The 19,168-nt window shown below is 41.5% G+C and overlaps 1 protein-coding gene across 4 annotated transcripts in view; it reads left to right on the top strand.

The window, feature by feature from the left end:
- STARD13 (StAR related lipid transfer domain containing 13) overlaps positions 1-19,168 on the top strand; it is a 406,771-nt gene that overhangs the window by 178,109 nt on the left and 209,494 nt on the right. For 2 of the 4 annotated variants that reach the window (XM_033948071.1, XM_033948074.1), the window contains one exon: positions 9,890-9,934. The exons of the other annotated variants lie outside the window; for them this stretch is intronic. In XM_033948071.1, the coding sequence (XP_033803962.1) occupies positions 9,890-9,934 (45 nt within the window). The remainder of the gene's footprint in view (positions 1-9,889; positions 9,935-19,168) is intronic. 4 annotated transcript variants of the gene reach the window in all.

Raw genomic sequence — 19,168 nt, 5'->3', positions numbered from 1 at the left:
CATAAATTACAATATAGACATGACAACAATCTACAATATAGACATGACAATAAAACATATGCACTAAGTAGCAACTGGTGAGATTAGGTGGCGTAGGTGTTTTGACTGAGTGGCATTTCTGGGTGAATGACTTTAAGGTGCTGGGTTAGTAAAAAGGAAAGTTTTCATGGCCTTCCTGAAGTTCCAGAGTCCATCTAGTGATCTGACAGATGGGGGGATGGTGTGCCAAAGTTTGGGTATGAAATGTGAGTAGGAGCGTTTACGGGCTGTTTCAGTTTTGAGGGAGCAGCCAGGAGATATGGTCAGTCGTTTTTCTCCTTGGGACCTCAGTGGTCGCTATGGGAAGTAGATTTGTAGTCTAGTTTTCATGTAATACGGAATCGTTTCATAGAAGGTTTTGAAAGTGAGGACCAGGGCCTTGAAGGTGCAGCGTTTTTGAATGAGCAACCAGTGTATGGAAGCTAATGCAGGGGTGACATGGTCATGGTGCCTAGGTTTTTCAGAAGGCGGATTGCAGCGTTTTATACCCTTTAGAAGCAGGAGAGAGTTTTGGTAGGCAGGCCCACTAGTAGAGTGTTACAATAGTCTACATGGGATAGTTCAAAAGCGTAGAGTAGTTGGTCAAATTTGGGTTCTGAGAAGTATGCACATATGGTTTTTAGCTGGCGGAGGTAGTAGAAGGAAGCTGATACTAGTTTGGATACATGATCTGTCATTGCTAATTAGCTCATTATTCAGTTAAATTGCATGCACAACTCAAAGCACCATATATAGAATTTGGGGGTTAACCTACAGTTTACCATATGGTAACTGCCAACACAGAGCTGTGTGAATGGTGTAAATAACATGAAGAAAGACCTAGTGAAGCTTAAAGAATGGCCTGAAATTTTGCAGCTAAAATGTAATGCTAAGAAATGCAAGGTCATGCATTTGGGCTGCAAAAACCCGAAGGAATGGTACAGTTTAGGGGGTGAAGAACTTATGTGCTTGACAGAACGGGACTTGGGTGAGATTGTATGTCATGATCTTAAGGTGGCCAAACAGGTTGAAAAGGTGACGACGAAAGCTAGAAGGATGCTAGGGTGCACAGAAAGAGATATGGCAGTAGGAAAAAGGAGGTATTGATGCCCCTGTATAAGACTAGTGAGACCTCATTTAGAATATTGTGTACAATTCTGGAGACTGCACCTTCAAAAAGATATAAAAAGGATGGAGTTGGTCTAGAGGAAGGCTACTAAAATAGTGCGTGGTCTTTGTCATAAGGCGTATGGAGATAGACTCAATGGCCCAGATTCTCTAAAAGTGCGTCCCGATTTTAGGCAGCTGTAGGCGTCCTACAGCTGTCTAATCAGCCAATCGGGATGCACGTTTTTTTTTAAAAAAATGCTCCCCAGGCAGGCCTGAAGGCGCCTCCGGGAGCCTAGGGAGACCCGCAAGATGCCTAAGCTCGTCTAAGGGCCTTAGGCGGGCCTTAGGCTGAACCTAGGCGGCCCTACGTGTCTCCCTAGTAGATGAGAAGCTTAAAAATGTAGGCCAGCAAAATGCTGGTCTACATTGTAAGTAAACGCGGCCGCTATACTTATCGCGGCAAGGGATCTCTCTGCCGCTATAAGTATAGCGGGCCGTGGCCCCTGACCGATCACTGGCAGGAGGGTGCCCAAACCCTCCTGCCCGAAGACGCACCCCCCCGACACTACCGACCGCCCCCCCCCGACATTACCGATCCCCCCCCCCCCGACAGTATCGGTCGCTGGCAGGAGGGTGCCCAATCCCTCCTGCCCGAAGACGCACCCCCCCCCCGGCGCTAACAACCCCCACTCCACCAAACCTGTTTTTACAGATGGGTCTTGCACGTCGAGCAAGCAGGCACGCCTCGTCGAAATGAGGCGGGCCCGGCCCATCCCGCCGAAGCCTAAGGCCTGATTGGCCCAGGCTCTAGAAGCATAGCGGGTCCGCCCATCCCCACTTAATCTAAGGCCTGATTGACCAATCAGACCTTAGACTTAGTAGGGATGGGCGGACCCGCTATTCCTAAGGCCTGATTGGTCCAGGCTTCTAGAGCCTGGGCCAATCAGGCCTTAGGCTTTGTCGGGATGAGCCGGGAAGGGGCGGGCCTGCCTCATTTCGACGAGGCGTGCCTGCTTGCTCGACGTGCAAGACCCATCTGTAAGAACAGGTTTGGTGGAGTGGGGGTTGTTAGCGCCGGGGGGGGTGCGACTTCAGGCAGGAGGGATTGGGCACCCTCCTGCCAGCGACCGATATTGTCGGGGGGGGGAGATCGGTAATGTCGGGGGGGGGGGCGATCGGTAGTGTCGGGGGGGGGGGGCGGTCGGTAGTGTCGGGGAGGGGGGTGCGTCTTCGGGCAGGAGGGTTTGGGCACCCTCCTGCCAGTGATCGGTCAGGGGGCCACGGCCCGCTATACTTATAGCGGCAGAGAGATCCCTTGCCGCAATAAGTGTAGTGGGCCGTGTCTAATCTAACCCGATTCTCTAACCCGCGTCTGTAACATGGACGCCGGTTACAGAATCGGGGTTTAGTTTAGGCCGATTCTGAATAGGACGCCTCTCCCGAGCGTCCTATACAGAATCAGGGCCTAGGTGTCTTGCGGACCTCGCCTTCAATATAGGCGGCCTGCCTGGGGAGCATTTTTTTTAAAAAAAACGTGCATCCCGATTGGCTGATTAGACAGCTGTAGGACGCCTACAGCTGCCTAAAATCGGGACGCACTTTTAGAGAATCTGGGCCAATATGTATACTTTAGAGAAAAGGCAGGAGAGGGGGGAGATATGATGGCGTAAATGCGCACGAGTCTCTTTCATTTGAAAGGAAACTCTGGAATGAGAGGGCATAGGATGAAGTTAAGAGGTGATAGGCTCAAGAGTAATCTAAAGAAATACTTTTTTACAGAAAGGGTGGTAGATGTGTGGAACAGTCTCCCAGTAGAGGTGGTGAAGACAGAGACTGTGTCTGATTTCAAGAAAGCCTGGGATAGGCATGTGGGGGATCTCTTAGAGAGAGGAAGAGATAATGGTTACTGCGGATAGGCAGAGTAGATGGGCCATTTGGCCTTTATCTGCCATCATGTTTCTATTCTATGACACAAAACTCGATAGATCAAAGACTATAACTTTATTTGTGATGCGCAGGAATGGTGCTTAAATGGAAGCCCCAGCAGCAATGAAGTGAAGACAAACCCAGATGGGGCTGGAGTTCGTGTTGACAGTAGCTCCAGCAGTGGGACAATGTGAGGCAGTGTAGCCAGTTCTGGACAGACTTCTATGGCCTCTGTCCCATATTACTGCTACTACTATTTATCATTTCTAGGGCCCTGAAAAGCGTACACAGTTGTCTATTCAACATACAACATTCAGCAAGAAGAATCAGGAACAATTATGCTTATTTTATACTACATTCAAATCATCTGAATACAGGTCTTACCTATCTCAGTGGGGGGGGGGGGGGAGACATCTTATACTGGAACTTGGCAAGTAAAATGAATAATTACTGGTTTGTTGCTTCAACATTGCTTTGAGAATGAATGTGACTGCTGGGCAGACTGGATAGACCACCCAGATCTATATCTGCCATCATTTACTATGTTACTATGTCATCTGCATTATCTTTCAGTATCTCCTGCTCTTCTTGAATCAACCCATACCTATACAATGATTCAGCATTTCTCCTGAATACCCTTCCAAAACATTTACCGTATTTTCACGCATATAACGCGTGCGTTATACACGATTTTACAATCCGTGCATAACCATGCGCGTTATACGCGTGAGCGCGTTTTACAACTTTTTTTTATACATAGTTCCCCCCCCCCCCCGACGTCCGATTCACCCCACAGGACCGCTCGTACCCCCACCCCGAAGGACTGCTCGCACCCCCACAGCCTCCCCACCCCCCCATCATGGAGAAGCGCCTACCATTGTCCTGCTGCTTCCTCTGCTGGCGGTCCCGGCCCTTCTGTGAGCCCTGCGTCTACGCTGCTTCCTCTTCCGGCGGTCCCGCCCTTTCTCTGACAGAGAAAGCAGCGCAGACGCAGGGCTCACAGAAGGGCCGGGACCGCCGGCAGAGGAAGCAGCATGACAACGGTAGGAGCTTCTCCATGATGGGGGGGGGGTGGGGAGGCTGTGGGGGTGCGAGCGGTCCTTCGGGGGGTGGGGGGGGTGCGAGTGTGAGCGGTCCTTCGGGGTGGGGGTGCGAGCGGTCCTGTGGGGGGGGGTGAATCGGACGTCGGGGGGGAGCAACAGGCTTTCAGGGTGGGGACAGGACTTCAAGGGAGAGAGGAGAGTCGGGGCGGGCGAAAGGAGAGTCGGGGCGGCCAGAGGAGAGTTGGGGCGGGCGAAAGGAGAGTCGGGCGGGCGAAAGGAGAGTCGGGCGGCATGCGCGGTATACGGGTGTGCGCGGTATATAAAAATTTCTTTACATAAATTACATTTTCCCGCGCGCTATACCCGTGTGCGCGTTTTACACGGGTGCGCGGTATATGAGTGAAAATACGGTACATTTAAAGATTTATTATGCTAATTTCAGGAACAAATTGTTGACCCATTTCTTTTCTCTAGCCATTGATTTCCAATTTCATTGGCCACCCAAATATTCTATATCAGCCTGGCTCAACAATATCAAACATTTTCACTACATTCGACATCTTTTTATTTATCTCTACTATCTATTCTTTACTATCACATATTACAATTATTTTCTGCTGATTTTAACTGTTGTACACTGCTTTGCCTTTTCCCACTAAAGGCAGTATATTAAAACTAATAAACCATAACAAAATTGTAAGTTTTATGTTAAACTGGGCCTGCTTTACAAAGCCTTGGGTGAATTTATAAAGTTAGTTAATAAATTCCAATAAATAAATAAAATTCCAATAAATAAACAGAGTGTAGGTCTTTGTGAAGTAAGTTGATCTGGAAAAAATAGTCTTGTCCAATTTCTCTTGGCCCTCCTGAAAACGTGAAGTTGATGGGCACTGAAAGAATGCTATTCCTAGCTATTTTCTAACCATTTTATTTATTCATAGTTTATTATCTTGTGGAACAAGTTGATCCTGACTGAAGTCCCTAAAATTTGGAAGGTAGTTTTCACTTCATGTATGGTTAGATTAGACCTGACCATATACTGAAGAAAATAAACATTCTCTTGGGACAGATTACAATTTACAAGAAGTCCTTTTATTGAAACTTTGGAGCACAAACAAGTTTTTAATTAGGTCCAGATTCAACTCTTGCAATTTATTGCCTGCCATCTGGTTGTTAAGGGGATTTTTTAAAACTCAAATTTCATTTAGGTGCGTTTGATTTTTATGACATTATTCTCCTCATAGGAAACATTGAGCAGTTTACTACAAATTGGGAATTTTTTTTAAATTTAATTTCCTGCCTTTCCAAATCCAAATGAATTACAATCAGGTACAGCAGAAAGTTGCCTGCCAAAAGTGGCTGAATATTATAATTTTGAAAAAATACATGAATTACCATTTTAAAAATGAGAGTAAAGTCTATGGACAAAATGTAGCCTAAGATTTTATTCTAAAATACTTAGGGCCTCTTCTATAAAACTGTGCTAGCAGTTTTCTAGCACGGGGAGCCGCGCTGAATGGCCCGCGCTGCTCCCGACGTTGGTAGAGTTCCTATGAGCGTCGGGAGGACTGTGGGCCATTTAGCGTGGCTCTCTGCGCTAAAAACTGCTAGCGCAGTTTAATAGAAGAGGGGGTTAGGGGTCTTTTTACCAAACTTCAGTAAAAAGTGACCATAGTATGCCCTTATGCAGGTCATTCCTGTGAGCTATGCCCATTTTTTACCACATAGGCAAAATGGCTGATTTTTCCTATTTTCCTTATTTATATCCTCCTGCTAATTTTTCCATTAATATATATCCATTAGAGCATGAGTCTCTGCCACCACCCATTATGTATCAAATAAAAGAACTGTCTTCTCATTCAAATTGGTAACCAAACTTCAGGATTGCAACCGTCACGTTTGAAAGTCACTCAGAGGTATAGAGTTCTTCAAGAAGAGAGTTGCGCCCTCTAGTGATGAACCAAAGTATATTTTTCAGTCGTTGCAACTTTATTAGTTCTGGTTACGCTCCAAGTTTGATTACAAAAGTAAATAAATAAATAAATAAATAAATGTCTTTACAGTCTTTCAAACACTTGTATGAAAATACTTTGTTTTTTCTTATCTTTACAAATCTTTTCAAATCTTTTTGAAAAGATTTGTAAAGATAAGAAAAAACAAAGTATTTTCATACAAGTGTTTGAAAGACTGTAAAGACATTTATTTATTTATTTATTTATTTACTTTTGTAATCAAACTTGGAGCGTAACCAGAACTAATAAAGTTGCAACGACTGAAAAATATACTTTGGTTCATCACTAGAGGGCGCAACTCTCTTCTTGAAGAACTCTATACCTCTGAGTGACTTTCAAACGTGACGGTTGCAATCCTGAAGTTTGGTTACCAATTTGAATGAGAAGACAGTTCTTTTATTTGAACTCTAATATTTTTCTGACTTCCACTAATATTTAACTATTAGTACCCCAGTGACATTATAAAGAAATTATATTATTACCACCCATTATGTAGGCAGAAAGGGCTCATGCACTAAGCATGCAACAGTTTAATTGCACTAAGCAGGACATAACCTCTCCTTCTCCAGACCTGCTCCCAGCACTGAAAATTAAATGTTATTTTGTAGTGTGTGGGTAGCATGTGCCAATCCCTAAAGTACTTTGGGACCACCTGAGCACGACCTGCAGTAAGGCAATTTTTGCTGCAGTAAACACGTTAGTGCATACCATAGCTTGGTAAAAGGGCTCCTTAGGACCTCATTCAGTACAGTACTAATGCCTTAATATGATCTAGCATACATTAATATATATTCTATTATCCTCAGTAGAGATTATTTGTTAACTGCTAACATTAATGTGCACGGAAAAATGTTCAGTTGTTTCTACATTATCTTCAAACATTTTTCCTAATTTCTGCCATTTCTTTTTCAGTTTACTTCAAATCCATTAGCACACCTTAGTTTAAAAAAAAAATCTTTCTTTGCATCTAGTTTGCTATGAGTGTGCTGGTTCTTTGTAATTCTCTTTACTCTGGGTTCTCAAAGAAGTTGTTAAATAGGATTCAGTTGACTCGGAACACTGGAGCACGATTGATATTTAAGGAAAATAGGTTTGATCAAATTTCCCCTTTGCTGATGCAATTTCACTGGTTACCTTTAAAAGTTGATATTTTGTCTAACGTTTGTTTGGTTTTTAAGATTCTGGATTTTACTACTGAGGATTTTATCTTTTTCTCTACATTTACTACATTTGAGTTCTGTATGATGAAGCACTGATCGTCATCTTTTGAATTTTCTTCCAATTAAAGGTTTGAAGTTTAGAACCTTCCACAATGGTTCTTTTGTTTCTTTAAAGCAGTCAGCTAAGGTCTGGAATTCTCTTCCTCATGAAAATCAATCTTGTAATTCTTTAGCTTTGATTTCATAAACTTTTGTTTTGTAAACTTCTCTTAAAACTAATAATCTTTTTGGTGTACATCTTTTTCAAAATTTCGATCTGTCTGTATTTCTTGTTGATACTTCACTCTGAACCCTTTGTTGAGGGAAAAAGCAGGCCGATAATGAAAGCTATTTAAGTGGCCAGGAATGGCTTCTGGGCACTTAAGTAGCATTTTAGTGCCTAACTGTGGATAATAAAAGCATAAAAATATAAGAATTGCCATACTGGGACAGACCGAAAGTCCATCGAGCCTAGTATCCTGTTTCCAACAGTGTCCAACCCAGGTCCCAAGTATCTATCTAGATTCCAAGTAACAAAAACAAATTTTATGCTTCTTATTCAGGAATAAGCAGTGGATTTCCCTAGGTCATCTCAATAATGGCCTATGGACTTCTCTTTTAGGAAATTATCCAAACCTTTTTTAAACCCCGCTAAGCTAACTGATTTCACCACATTCTCCGGCAGGAGTTAACCAGCTATCTCGCACAACATAGCCAGAAAGGTGAATATTCAGCATTAAACCAGCTATGTTTAGCAGCTAAAGCAGGCAGTATAAATAGTTATGCAGATTAAATTTTATTGTCAGACCTCAAACACCCAAGACACTACTTTTTTGTGATTTTCATGTCCTTACTGGGGTGACGTGCTCATCATCGGTCTGATTTTATTACTTTTAGTGCAGTAACAAAGCCTTGATTGCTTTCTTGCTCAAGTTAGGATAACTACTGCATAAAAAATAAAACTGAAATTGCGTGCAGTTTAGTTTTCAAGGACCAATCATGTCAAAGAATGATGCTTGTCTGGGCAGTTGTACCCTTACACACACAGACGCTTATAACATTGACAAACTCTTGCATACGCAACATACATGTCATCTATTCTAGTGTATACTTATGAAGGGAATTTTTAAAAATAAAGTCAAATTCTAGAATCTCTCATGGCACATAGTTTAGCACATAGTTTAAGAGACACTGCGCTAATTAAGTTGCTGTGGGAGGGGCCTTAGGTGCCTGGGCCAATCAGGGGCCTTAGGCCCCTCCCCAGTGCGGGAAGGGGAAGGCCCAAATAAGCAATGGAAAAACAGTTTGTTCAACCTGACTCAAACAGACAATTGCTTATGAATAAACTCATGCAGATTAAATTTTATTGTCAGACCTCAAACACCCAAGACACTACTTTTTTGTGATTTTTGTGTCCTTACTGGGGTGACGTGCTCATCATCGGTCTGATTTTATTACTTTTAGTGCAGGTAAGACCCAAATTAATCAATATAGTGCTATAATTAAACTATTGAGAAGAGCACTTAACTTATAGCCCGACGGCTACCCAGCCATTTCACTGGCAAAGTTTCATCAAGGGCTGATACTCTTCATAAATTCATTGTTGTCTTGTATTTCTTGTGGGTCCTATTATTATGGGTTACTACTCAAAATAGGAGAGGTGCTTGGCCCCCCAACCCCACCCATACTCCACCTCCTGCTCCAGCCCTAACCCCAATGACTGGTTCTGAATCCTTCCTCCCAAAGGATCCCAATGACATTCCCTGATCCTAGCCATTCCTCCCCTGATGATACTCTCTGATCCACTTGATTTCACTCTGATCCCCTCAATTAGTCTCTCCTTCTAGGTACTGGCCCTCACACCCATCTTCATCCTAACCTACCTTCAATATCCACCATCCACAACTGGAACTTACCCAAAGGCAAAGTCTGGTAGTCCAATAAAAAAGAGAGGGTGCGGTCCCCCTCCACTCATGCTTCATCCAGCACCAGGTTCTAAATGGCATCACTGACCCTAGCAGTACTCTCATCGTACTACTACCAGGGGTCAGCCAGTACTTTTATTTTTGTGTATACTATCCTAAAGAGGTGCTTTTCTGGCTCTGAAACTTTGCTTGTATCATTTCAATCCAAACTCTTTTTCTCAGAAAATCCTATATATTTATTTAATTATTTATATACCACTTATATCCTAAGTGGTTGACATTCAGGTACTTTATCATATTTCCCTATCTGTTCCAGCGGGCTCAAACTCTATCTAGTGTATCTGGGGCAATGAGGGGATTAAGTGACTTGCCCAGGGTCACAAGGAGCGGCGAGGGATTTGAACCCACAACCTCAGGGTGCTAAGGCTGTAGCTCTAACCACTGCGCCACACACTCCCACATAATAGCATCTAAATTATTGTTCTTGCATGGACTCAGGCTTTCAGCTTGGGTTTTTTTTTTCTTCTCCCCTCTGGGCAAAACTGAGACTGTTCATCATGCACAGATAAAATGAAAAAAAAAGCCATTACTTTAGCTTTTCAATGTTGGGTTTTTTTTTTTTTTTTTTAAACCTTGTGTTTCTTATTTGCTTTTAGACCCCTGGAGGTGGAAACCTTCTCTGAGACAGTTTTCCAGAATTGGTAAGTTACTGCAGCTGTTACTGTGGGCTGAGCCCTCTCTTTGTTTTATCGGAAACAGTTTCAGCATCTTCTCGCCATTCATCAGGGGAGGTGCTTTGAATTTAGTTTGCAGTGCTTTCAAAGCCATGTCTTGGGATTCAGTAGTGTCTCAGGACTTCACTACTGGCACTTAATGAGATAACCTAAGAGTGAAAAGCAGGGCAGAAGGTAGACCACGATCTGGAAGGGGTGGCACCAGCTGCCGAAACATTTTTCAATCCATGAACTACATATATAGGGCTCCTTTTACAAAGGTGTGTTAGGGCCCCATCGCGTGGAATAGCACACGCTAAAATGCCCCGCGCGCTAGTCGCTACCGCCTCCTTTTAAGCAGGCGGTAATTTTTTGGCTAGCGCGTGCTAATCCGGTGCATGCGCTAAAAACACTAGCGCACTTTTGTAAAAGAAGCCCATGGTGTCATTATGGCAGAACGGCATCCGGCTCCTCAGTTAAATCACTGCATGAGCTTCATATTAATAGAGAGCCTGCTATACTACTCTGCTATTTCTTAAGTGGAGGCTTGGTTCATTTTGGAAGTTTATTGTTTGCATATGATGTTTGCTGAGAGAGTTGATGGGGAAGTCTCTGGAGAAGAGGAGACTTAGAGGGGACATGATAGAAACCATCAAAATCCTAAAGGGCATAGAGAAAGTGAATAAGAACAGATTCTTCAAACTGTGGGGAGCCACAAGCACTAGGGGTCACTCGGAGAAATTGAAAGGGGACAGGTTTAGAACAAATGCTAGGAAGTTCTTTTTTACCCAGAGGGTGGTGGACACATGGAACAAGCTTCCGGAGGAGGTGATAAGCCAGAACTCTGTACAGGGGTTCAAGGAAGGTTTGGATAGGTTCCTGGAGGATAAGGGGATAGAGGGGTACAGATAGAACTTGAGGTAGGTTATAGAAGTGGTCAGTAACCACTTCACAGGTCGCGGTCCTGATGGGCCGCCGCGGGAGCGGACCGCTGGGCAGGATGGACCTCTGGTCTGACCCAGTGGAGGCAACTTCTTATGTTCTTATGTATGTCATAAATCCCAATTAATTGGCTAATTTTTAAAGTCATTTGGTTAAGGCAGTCGACTTGTGCAGGGACCACCTGATATATGAGTAAAGGCCTGCGTGTCCAGCCTATCTGCATATGCTGTTACCCATAGAGCAACAATCATCTCATATAAAGTGCCCCCCTCCCCACCCAGTTCCAGCACCGTAAATTTCTACTTTGTTTACAGACAAATTCCCATTAGGCTGAACAATTAGCGGAACAAGCAATGGGGCCAGATAGGATACCTCTGAGGGTGCTAAAGGAACATAGGGAACTTTTGGCTACTTTGCTGTCCGTTCTTTTCGCTGCTTCTTTAGAAGGGTTGATTCAGGTCAGGTCAGGTTTTCAGGATCTCCACAATAAATATGCATGAGATAGATTTGCATCTCAAGGAGGCAGTGCATGCAAATCCATCTCATACATGGTGGAGGTCCTGAAAACCTGACCTGGCTCCGGCTCTCAAGGATCGGAATTGCCTACCCCTGTATTAGAGGAAGACAAAAGTCAAAAAAATGAAAGCAAATCCAACACTTCTGCAGTTAGTACAGAGGTAACCAGAAATCAAAAAGGAGAACTGCAGAAACAATGCACCTTGATGCAGGTGCTTTTATTAATGTCAAGAAGTAAAATCCACAGTTGAAATCCACATGTATTGTAGACAGTTCACAATCACATGTATATAAAGCAAATCAAATCCACAGGTATAGTGTTGGAAAAGGACCCAAGACGGTCCTTGTTTCGATTTGCAGTATCTTCCTCAAGGGTTGGCATTGGCATGTGCTTTAACCACAAAGATTGACATATCGAATCTGATTTTTCTTAGGACCCTGAGGAAGGTATTACAATCGAAACAAGGACTGTGTTGGGTCCTTTTCCGACACTATACCTGTGGATTTGATTTGCTTTATATACATGTGATTGCGAACTGTCTACAATACGTGTGGATTTCAACTGTGGAAGGGGAGGTATGGTAGAGACATTTAAATATCTCTGTGGCTAAATGCCACAGGAGGCGAATATCTTTCAATTGAAAGAAAGCTCTGAAAAGAAGCAAAGACAGAACCTGCTGCTGTACGGAGGAAATCTGCGCTGATAAGTATGTACTAAGATTTTTTTTTTTTTTATTTAAACTTGGGAGAAGGTAGACTTTGGGTTAAACCAAGATAATTTCAGTGTCTCTTTTTAAATTACTCTGAATATTTTAACAAAGTGAGTTTAGAGTATAGGTTAGCATTTAAAGTCTCTGTTTAATGTTTTCATATCAAATCATGTTAGTGCACAGCTAGCAGTTAACATAAGTCTCTGTTTAGAAACAAATTATGTAACACAGTAATAATGGGTGGTTTCAATTACCACAATATTGACTGGAGAACTATAATGTCAAGACATGTTAGGGAGGTAAAGTTTCTAGATGAAATAAATGATTACTTTATGACGCAGCTGGTTCAGGAACTGATAAAAGAGGGCGCAAATCTAGATCTAGCCTTTAGTAAAACACATGATTTGCAACGGTGATCAAGCAAATTGGGTTTAAAAACTGGAAGAATCCAATACGATAGCATTTCATTTTCAAAAATGGAGACTGATAAAACGAAGAAAATTGTCAAAAGAAAATTTAGGGGAGCAGTTGCAAAGATCAAAAATTTACATCAGGGATGGATGTTATTCTACTGCTACTGCTATTAATTATTTCTAGAGCACTGCCAGATGTATGCAGCACTGTACAGAGTCTCAAAGGAGACCAGCCTTGCTTGAATAAGCATACAATCAAGATAGACAAACAGGATGCCAGGGTAGGGGCTACAATTAGAGGGGATAGTTAAACTGCTGGCTAGGGTGGTGAGCAGAGGGGAGTAGGGTTATGAGTTGAAGGCTGTCTTAAAAAGGTTTTCAGCCTACCTTTGAACAAGGGAAGGGGCGTGACGCATGTACTTAGTTGTTTATTCCAATAATAATAATAATAACAACTTTATTTTTGTATACCGTAATACCAGAGCGGGTTTACAGAGGAAGAGACTGTATAATAATAATAATAATTTTATTTCTTATATACCGCTATACCATAAATTCAAAGCGGTTTGCAACAAGTTACATACAATGAGAGTAAGAGATGTTTACAACAAGAAGTAAGAGATGTTTACAACAAGAAGTAAGAGATGTTTACAATGAGATACATACAATGAGTGTATGAGATGTAAGGGGAATAGAAAAAGTACTTTCTGGGATACAAATTGCAAATGGAAGAGAACCAAGATGGTATACAGACAGCAATGTTACAAAAAAGACTTTCAAATTACATTAGCATGTCAAGATTAGTCAAAATTTATCTGGAAGCATTTCAAAGATACAACAAGACAAGAAAGGAGTCGGAGAAATTTATCAAAGAGATAGGTTTTAATTGACTTCCTGAAGGTTTGGTAGGAAGGTGCATGTGGCACAGCAAGATGAAAGGAATGAAATCTGGAATTGGCAATGGAGGAGAAGGGTACAGATAGAAACAATATTTCTGAGGAACGGAGTTCTCAGGGAGGTGTTTAAGGAGAGACAAGAGAGGAGAGATACTGAGAAGCTGCAGAATGAACACACTTTTAGGTTAGTAATAGGAGTTTGAACTGTATGCGAAGGTGGATAGGAAGCCAGTGAGCTGATTTGAGGAGAGGAGTGAGGTGATGTAGTGAGGTTGGCAGGAGATGCATCCTAGATCTCAGACAAGATGTATTACACATATTAAAAAAGCAGAAGGTGGGCCAATGACAGCTGGCATGGTTAAAAAGTGAGGTGAAGGAGGCTATTAGAGCTAAAAATATCCTTTAGAAAATGGAAAAAAGATCAACATGAAGGAAATAATGTAATGAATGGTGAATCAAATGCAAAGCACTGTTAAGAAATGTAAAGAGAGATTTTGAAAAGAACCTTGCCTCAGACAAAAGCATATAATCAAAACATTTATTTTTCAAATCTTTGTAAGCATAAGCTCAAGAATAAACACAAGACCAAGAAAATTAGAACAACAATACAGGTACACATTTTTTTCTGATCTCTGTACACATACAATAAAAACATTACATAATAGTCACTGTAGCTGTAGTTATAAAGCCGTACAGAAGACTTATGCTAAAGATAAGTTTTTCAAATTAAAACCCAACTAAACTATACAGAGAGATAGCTCCCACCACCCTCCTTCCATTGGTACAGGCAATGTTGAAGTACAAAGATGATTGTGAGGGTCATAGTAACAAAACAAACCATCATAAACAGCAGGAATATCAGAGATAGCAAAAACATTGACATCAACACTATGCAGATAGAGGCATACTTTAGCCAGCTCTGCAAGCCCAGAAGTTTAATACCAGTGCCTAGACATGGCCCATCTTTGAATTTCCAGGCATAACATCAATGACAGTCAACAAAAACACTAAGGGCCAGATTTTATAAATGGCGCCTAAGGGCACTTATATTGTAGGTGTCGTTCCATGCAGTTGTCAGTCAACTTCTAGGTGCTGCTTATAGAATCACGCCCAGCGGTACCTAAGCAGGCTTGGACATCGCTACGCAGAAGTAATGTTTGTTGGAAGGAGTGGGAAGTGCTGTGGCCTAATTCCTTAAGTGTGAGGAAAGAAATGACTGTTCTGGGGTTGTTTTGGATTCAGGCCTGACCATGAAGCTGCAAATAGTCAAGACTGTTAAGGCATGTTTTAACCAACTTCATATGCTCTATTTCTTGAAATTGCTGCTTTTGCCTTCTGATTTTCAGACTGTTGTGCAGGGGATGGTTCTGTCTAGGTTAGATTATTGTAACACTCTCTACCTTAGAATTTCAAAAACAAGAGGGAGAGCATTACATTTGGTACAAAATGCTGCAGCTAGGTTAGCAATGGGAGTTGACAGGATGGCATATATTATACCAATTCTGAAGCAATCACATTGGTTGCCAGTTGTATTTTGGGTGCAACATAAAGTTGTTTCTGTGGTCCATCAGACTATGTACCATCAAGCACCACTGTACTTTCGACAAGTTGTGGCACTTTATAAGACTAATAGATTTTTACGGTCCAAAAATCAAAAGCTATTAATTCCAATAGCACAGGGAAATTATGCAGAGACTAGAGCAATGACTTTCTGTAATGCTAGTGTTAAATGTGGAATGGTCTGGTGGGCCAATTTCGACTGTTTGAAAACCGGTTTCAATTTAAGAAACAGTTAAAAACTCAGTTGTTTATTACTGCATTTCTGTGATTTATTAATTGACATTTGAAGAAAAGAATCTGCTTAACCATGCTTGCTATTTTATTCTTGCGATTTATCAGTTGACATGTGCAGAGAAGAAATTGTTTAATTATGTAGATTTTATGATATGGTTTGTTTTTATCTTATGTTTTAATTGATGTAAACTGTTTAGGTTTTTTTTGTAAACAATATAAAAATATTTTAAATAAAGAGGTAGGTGCCAGCACATTAGGCCAGGTTTTATTGGTACCTAACTCAAACACCTAGTGACACCTAAGTTTACCAGGCCTATTCCTTGCCCCTAACCATGCCAACTTTACAGGTAGGCATCGGAGGGTGCCTCATCATAGGCATTGGTAGGTGCCACTCTGAATTCCACATGGAACTCTTAATTGTTTGTTTCTTTTTTTAAATTGATCAGTTAACTTCAAGGCGCGGTCAACTACCACGCCATTTAAACTAATTGAAATAATTTGGGTCGTGCACGGATTAGATGTCACTAGGCATCCGCAATAAGGGTGCCTAGCAGCACCTAACTAGGGCACCATTTGTAGAATCTGGCCTTGAGTGCCGTTGGCTGAATATTGGGCCCAAAGGCTTTTGTAAGTCAAGAATCTCGCCACTAGTTTCTTTTCTTTTTCTCTGTTTTGTGCTGCTATATATCTATGAAGTAACAGATGATCTAATTCTTTTTAGTTTCACCCAATAAATTCACTTTTTTAATTTTTTTTTTTTTTGAAATAAATTCTTTATTGTTTTTCAAACTTTAACAGTGTATTACAAAGAATATAACATTAGAAGATTACATAAAATGCCCCACAATACACAAATAGAATAGCAAAAACAACCATTTCCCCCACCCCCTCTCAATTATGAATACATTAAATCATATTATTTATATTGCATTATACTCAAATAATTAACTCCTCAAAATATCCTTCCTCCCCCCCCCCCCCCCCGGATGTGTAAGGAAATCTAAGAAAGAAAAATACATTACTATTATTGTGTATTAACAAATGCAATCAACGGGCTCCATATTTTATTAAATGCATTACTAAAACCCAAGCATTCCGCGTTCATTCTTTCATATTTGTATGTGTTACACACACTTGTCCACCAGAATGTGTAATTAAGTCTGTCATGACATTTCTAGTTTCTCGTGATCATTTGAATAGCTATTGCTGTCAGGATAAATAACTGAGAGCACCCTATATTATATTTATTTAAAGTTGTGAGCCAATTTTGGCGTCCTGAGCGTCCCCCACACAAACCTTGATGTGACTAGGTTGCCTTTTTGTGTTATCTCTATAGTAGGATAAATAAGACGGCTTTTGTATTTATCTTACACAGGCTTTACCTGTAACAACGTACCACAAATAATGGCTTCATATGATAAAGGAATAGATGACTCTAATAATATAAGATTGATCTGTCCCCAGATTGACCTTTTTCTCTGTTTTATGCTGCTATATATCTGTGAACTAACAGATGATCTAATTCTTTTTAGTTTCACCCAATAAATTCACTTTTTATCAACAGAACTTTTGAGAGTAATTTTGCAAAACACACTTGAGGTGAGAAGTCATCTGTGCACATGGGTCCGTAAGAGTTATTTCTCCCTCTATCCCTCAGGATCCAAAAACACATGTACACTCATATAGCCCTCTGAGCTGCAGAGAGGGTGGGGGGGACAGTTACAAAATATAATAGCAAAAGAATCGCTTTGCTGTGATCTACAAATGCCTAGGTGGCCTTCTCTACAGGGAGGTTCATTGCGGAAGTCTGTAATTATCATTCTGAAGAGATATAGCAAGAAATAAAAACCTTGTTGTGAATAGGCTTCATTTATGGGGGAATGGCCTGGAACACAGTTTTGCTACTTCCTATCAGACTCCAGAGCTGAAGGGGTGTTTTGCTCTAGCCCCTCCATTCCAGGAAGCCTGTAGGGAACAGAAGGAGAGGGGATGAGCCTAGAGTAGAACAGAGAATAGTCTCCCTTTTCCCTAATCCTGCCCTGGCTTGCCTGGATCCACAATTAAGCCTTGGTTAATAAAGTATGTTCTCAAAAACAAATCTTACTGAGTGCTTATTGTCCTTATTTGATCAAAGAATATTTTCATCAAAAGGTTGCAATCGTGGGTGCACAGTTCTCAAATAAAATTTAATTGCATCATGCTCTCCCTGAGTCAACAGTCAGTAAATGCTATTAGAAGCACATATCACATTCACACTGGCAAGGTGAGGGCAGGCATTATTGCTATTCAAAATTATATTCAGATAATTATAGTTATAGTTATCAGCGTTATAGTAGAAGCAATATTATGATGTCTGGCTGCTGCACGGTTTTGTATTCACAAATATTCAGCACTAGGCTGTACCCAGATAACCAGGTCTAAAGCAGCCACCGGCATTTATCCAAGTACTAGTGATATTCAGGCTGCTATCAAGATAACTACCAGGATAAAATAGAACCTTTTACTGTCTTAACTTTGTTTGGATAATTACCCAGTTAGCAGACTGAATATTGCTGCTAACTGGGTGATTCCAGTTGCATCTTAGCTCTGCCCCAGATCACCATAGCATTATCAAGATAGCACTGGGCGGTCAGTGTTAATTTTCAATGGCATTATCCAGAAAATGCTGCTGAAAGACTGTTGTTGGCCCCCAGGAGCGACAGTTATCTGAGTAGGAACCACTCCTGCCCAGAAAACTGCCACTGGATATTGACCCTCTGAATTTTTTTTAACACCACTGTAACTAGGCCAGATGGTGAATGATTTCTGAATGATTCACTAAATAATATAAGGTTTTTTCTGTAAGCTATATTTTGAAGAAAATCTGGAGAAATAATAATATTTCTAAACTCTAAGATGAAGTACTAATGTGAAGTTTAAGGGCTCCTTTTACTAAGGTGGGCTAGCGTTTTTAGCGCACGCAGGAAATTATCGTGCGCGGCAATGTAGCACACGCTATTCCTCATGTTAAAGCCCTAGCGCACCTTAGTAAAAGGAGCCCTAAATGTATCTTAAGCTTGAACCTTAAGAATAGAAGCACTCTCAATGAGAGAATGAAACTGCACGTATAAATTTTATTGTCAGATGTCTGCATATTATTTTGGCCCCCCTCTCCTCTCCCGATTAACAGTCTGCAGAAGTAGTGTGCACAGACGTACATGGGTGCTTTTAGCTCCGGTACCTTGCAGGCAGATATCAAAAGGGCATTACTCATGCAGCTTCCCTTAGAAAATGCCCTACAAGCAGGATAAAAATTCTCATTGACGTTGCCAGCGCTGCGGGCTATTTGAAATGGCTACAGAACAGAGAAAAAGCCTTAGGAACTCAGGCCCATATTCATATTAATGGTATTTGTGGGGAAAAAGCCTCTTTGTTTTTCTCAGTGTAGAAGCAAATACCATAGTGACTAAAGACAGAGAATATGCTGCAGAAGAAATGAAACGATGGTGTTTTGTGCATTTTCACAGGAAATGCCTCAACTCTTACCAGTTCAAGCTGGACACAATGAGTTCTTTCAAGAAGTGTTTCAAACAGCTTGCATATATCCATTTGCCCATGAGAAAAAGAAAGAAAGCTCACAGGAGTGTAGAAAATAGCTCTGAATGCAATTTTAAGAAAGAGAGAGTTTATTTCTGCATCTGTAGCAGTGTGACCCAGTGCTGTAGGCTTTGTGTATTCAGTGGCCTCCATTTTGTTGTACTTTGTAGATAAAATGGTCTTATTCTAAGGCCTCCTTTTACAAAGACGCGTTAGGGCTTTAACGTGCAGAATAGCACACGCTAAAATGCCGCTTGTGCTAGCCGCTACCGCCTCCTCTTGAGCAGGTGGTAGTTTTTCAGCTAGCGTGCACTATAGCACACGCTAATCGGGTGCGTGTGCTAAAAACGCTAGCGCACCTTCATAAAAGGAGCC

Source organism: Geotrypetes seraphini, chromosome 6 (genome assembly GCF_902459505.1).
Source record: "Geotrypetes seraphini chromosome 6, aGeoSer1.1, whole genome shotgun sequence".
In the NCBI taxonomy this organism is placed as follows: domain Eukaryota; kingdom Metazoa; phylum Chordata; class Amphibia; order Gymnophiona; family Dermophiidae; genus Geotrypetes; species Geotrypetes seraphini.
Note: the sequence above shows the minus strand (reverse complement) of the source record. Positions and strands in the feature narration are given on the sequence as shown.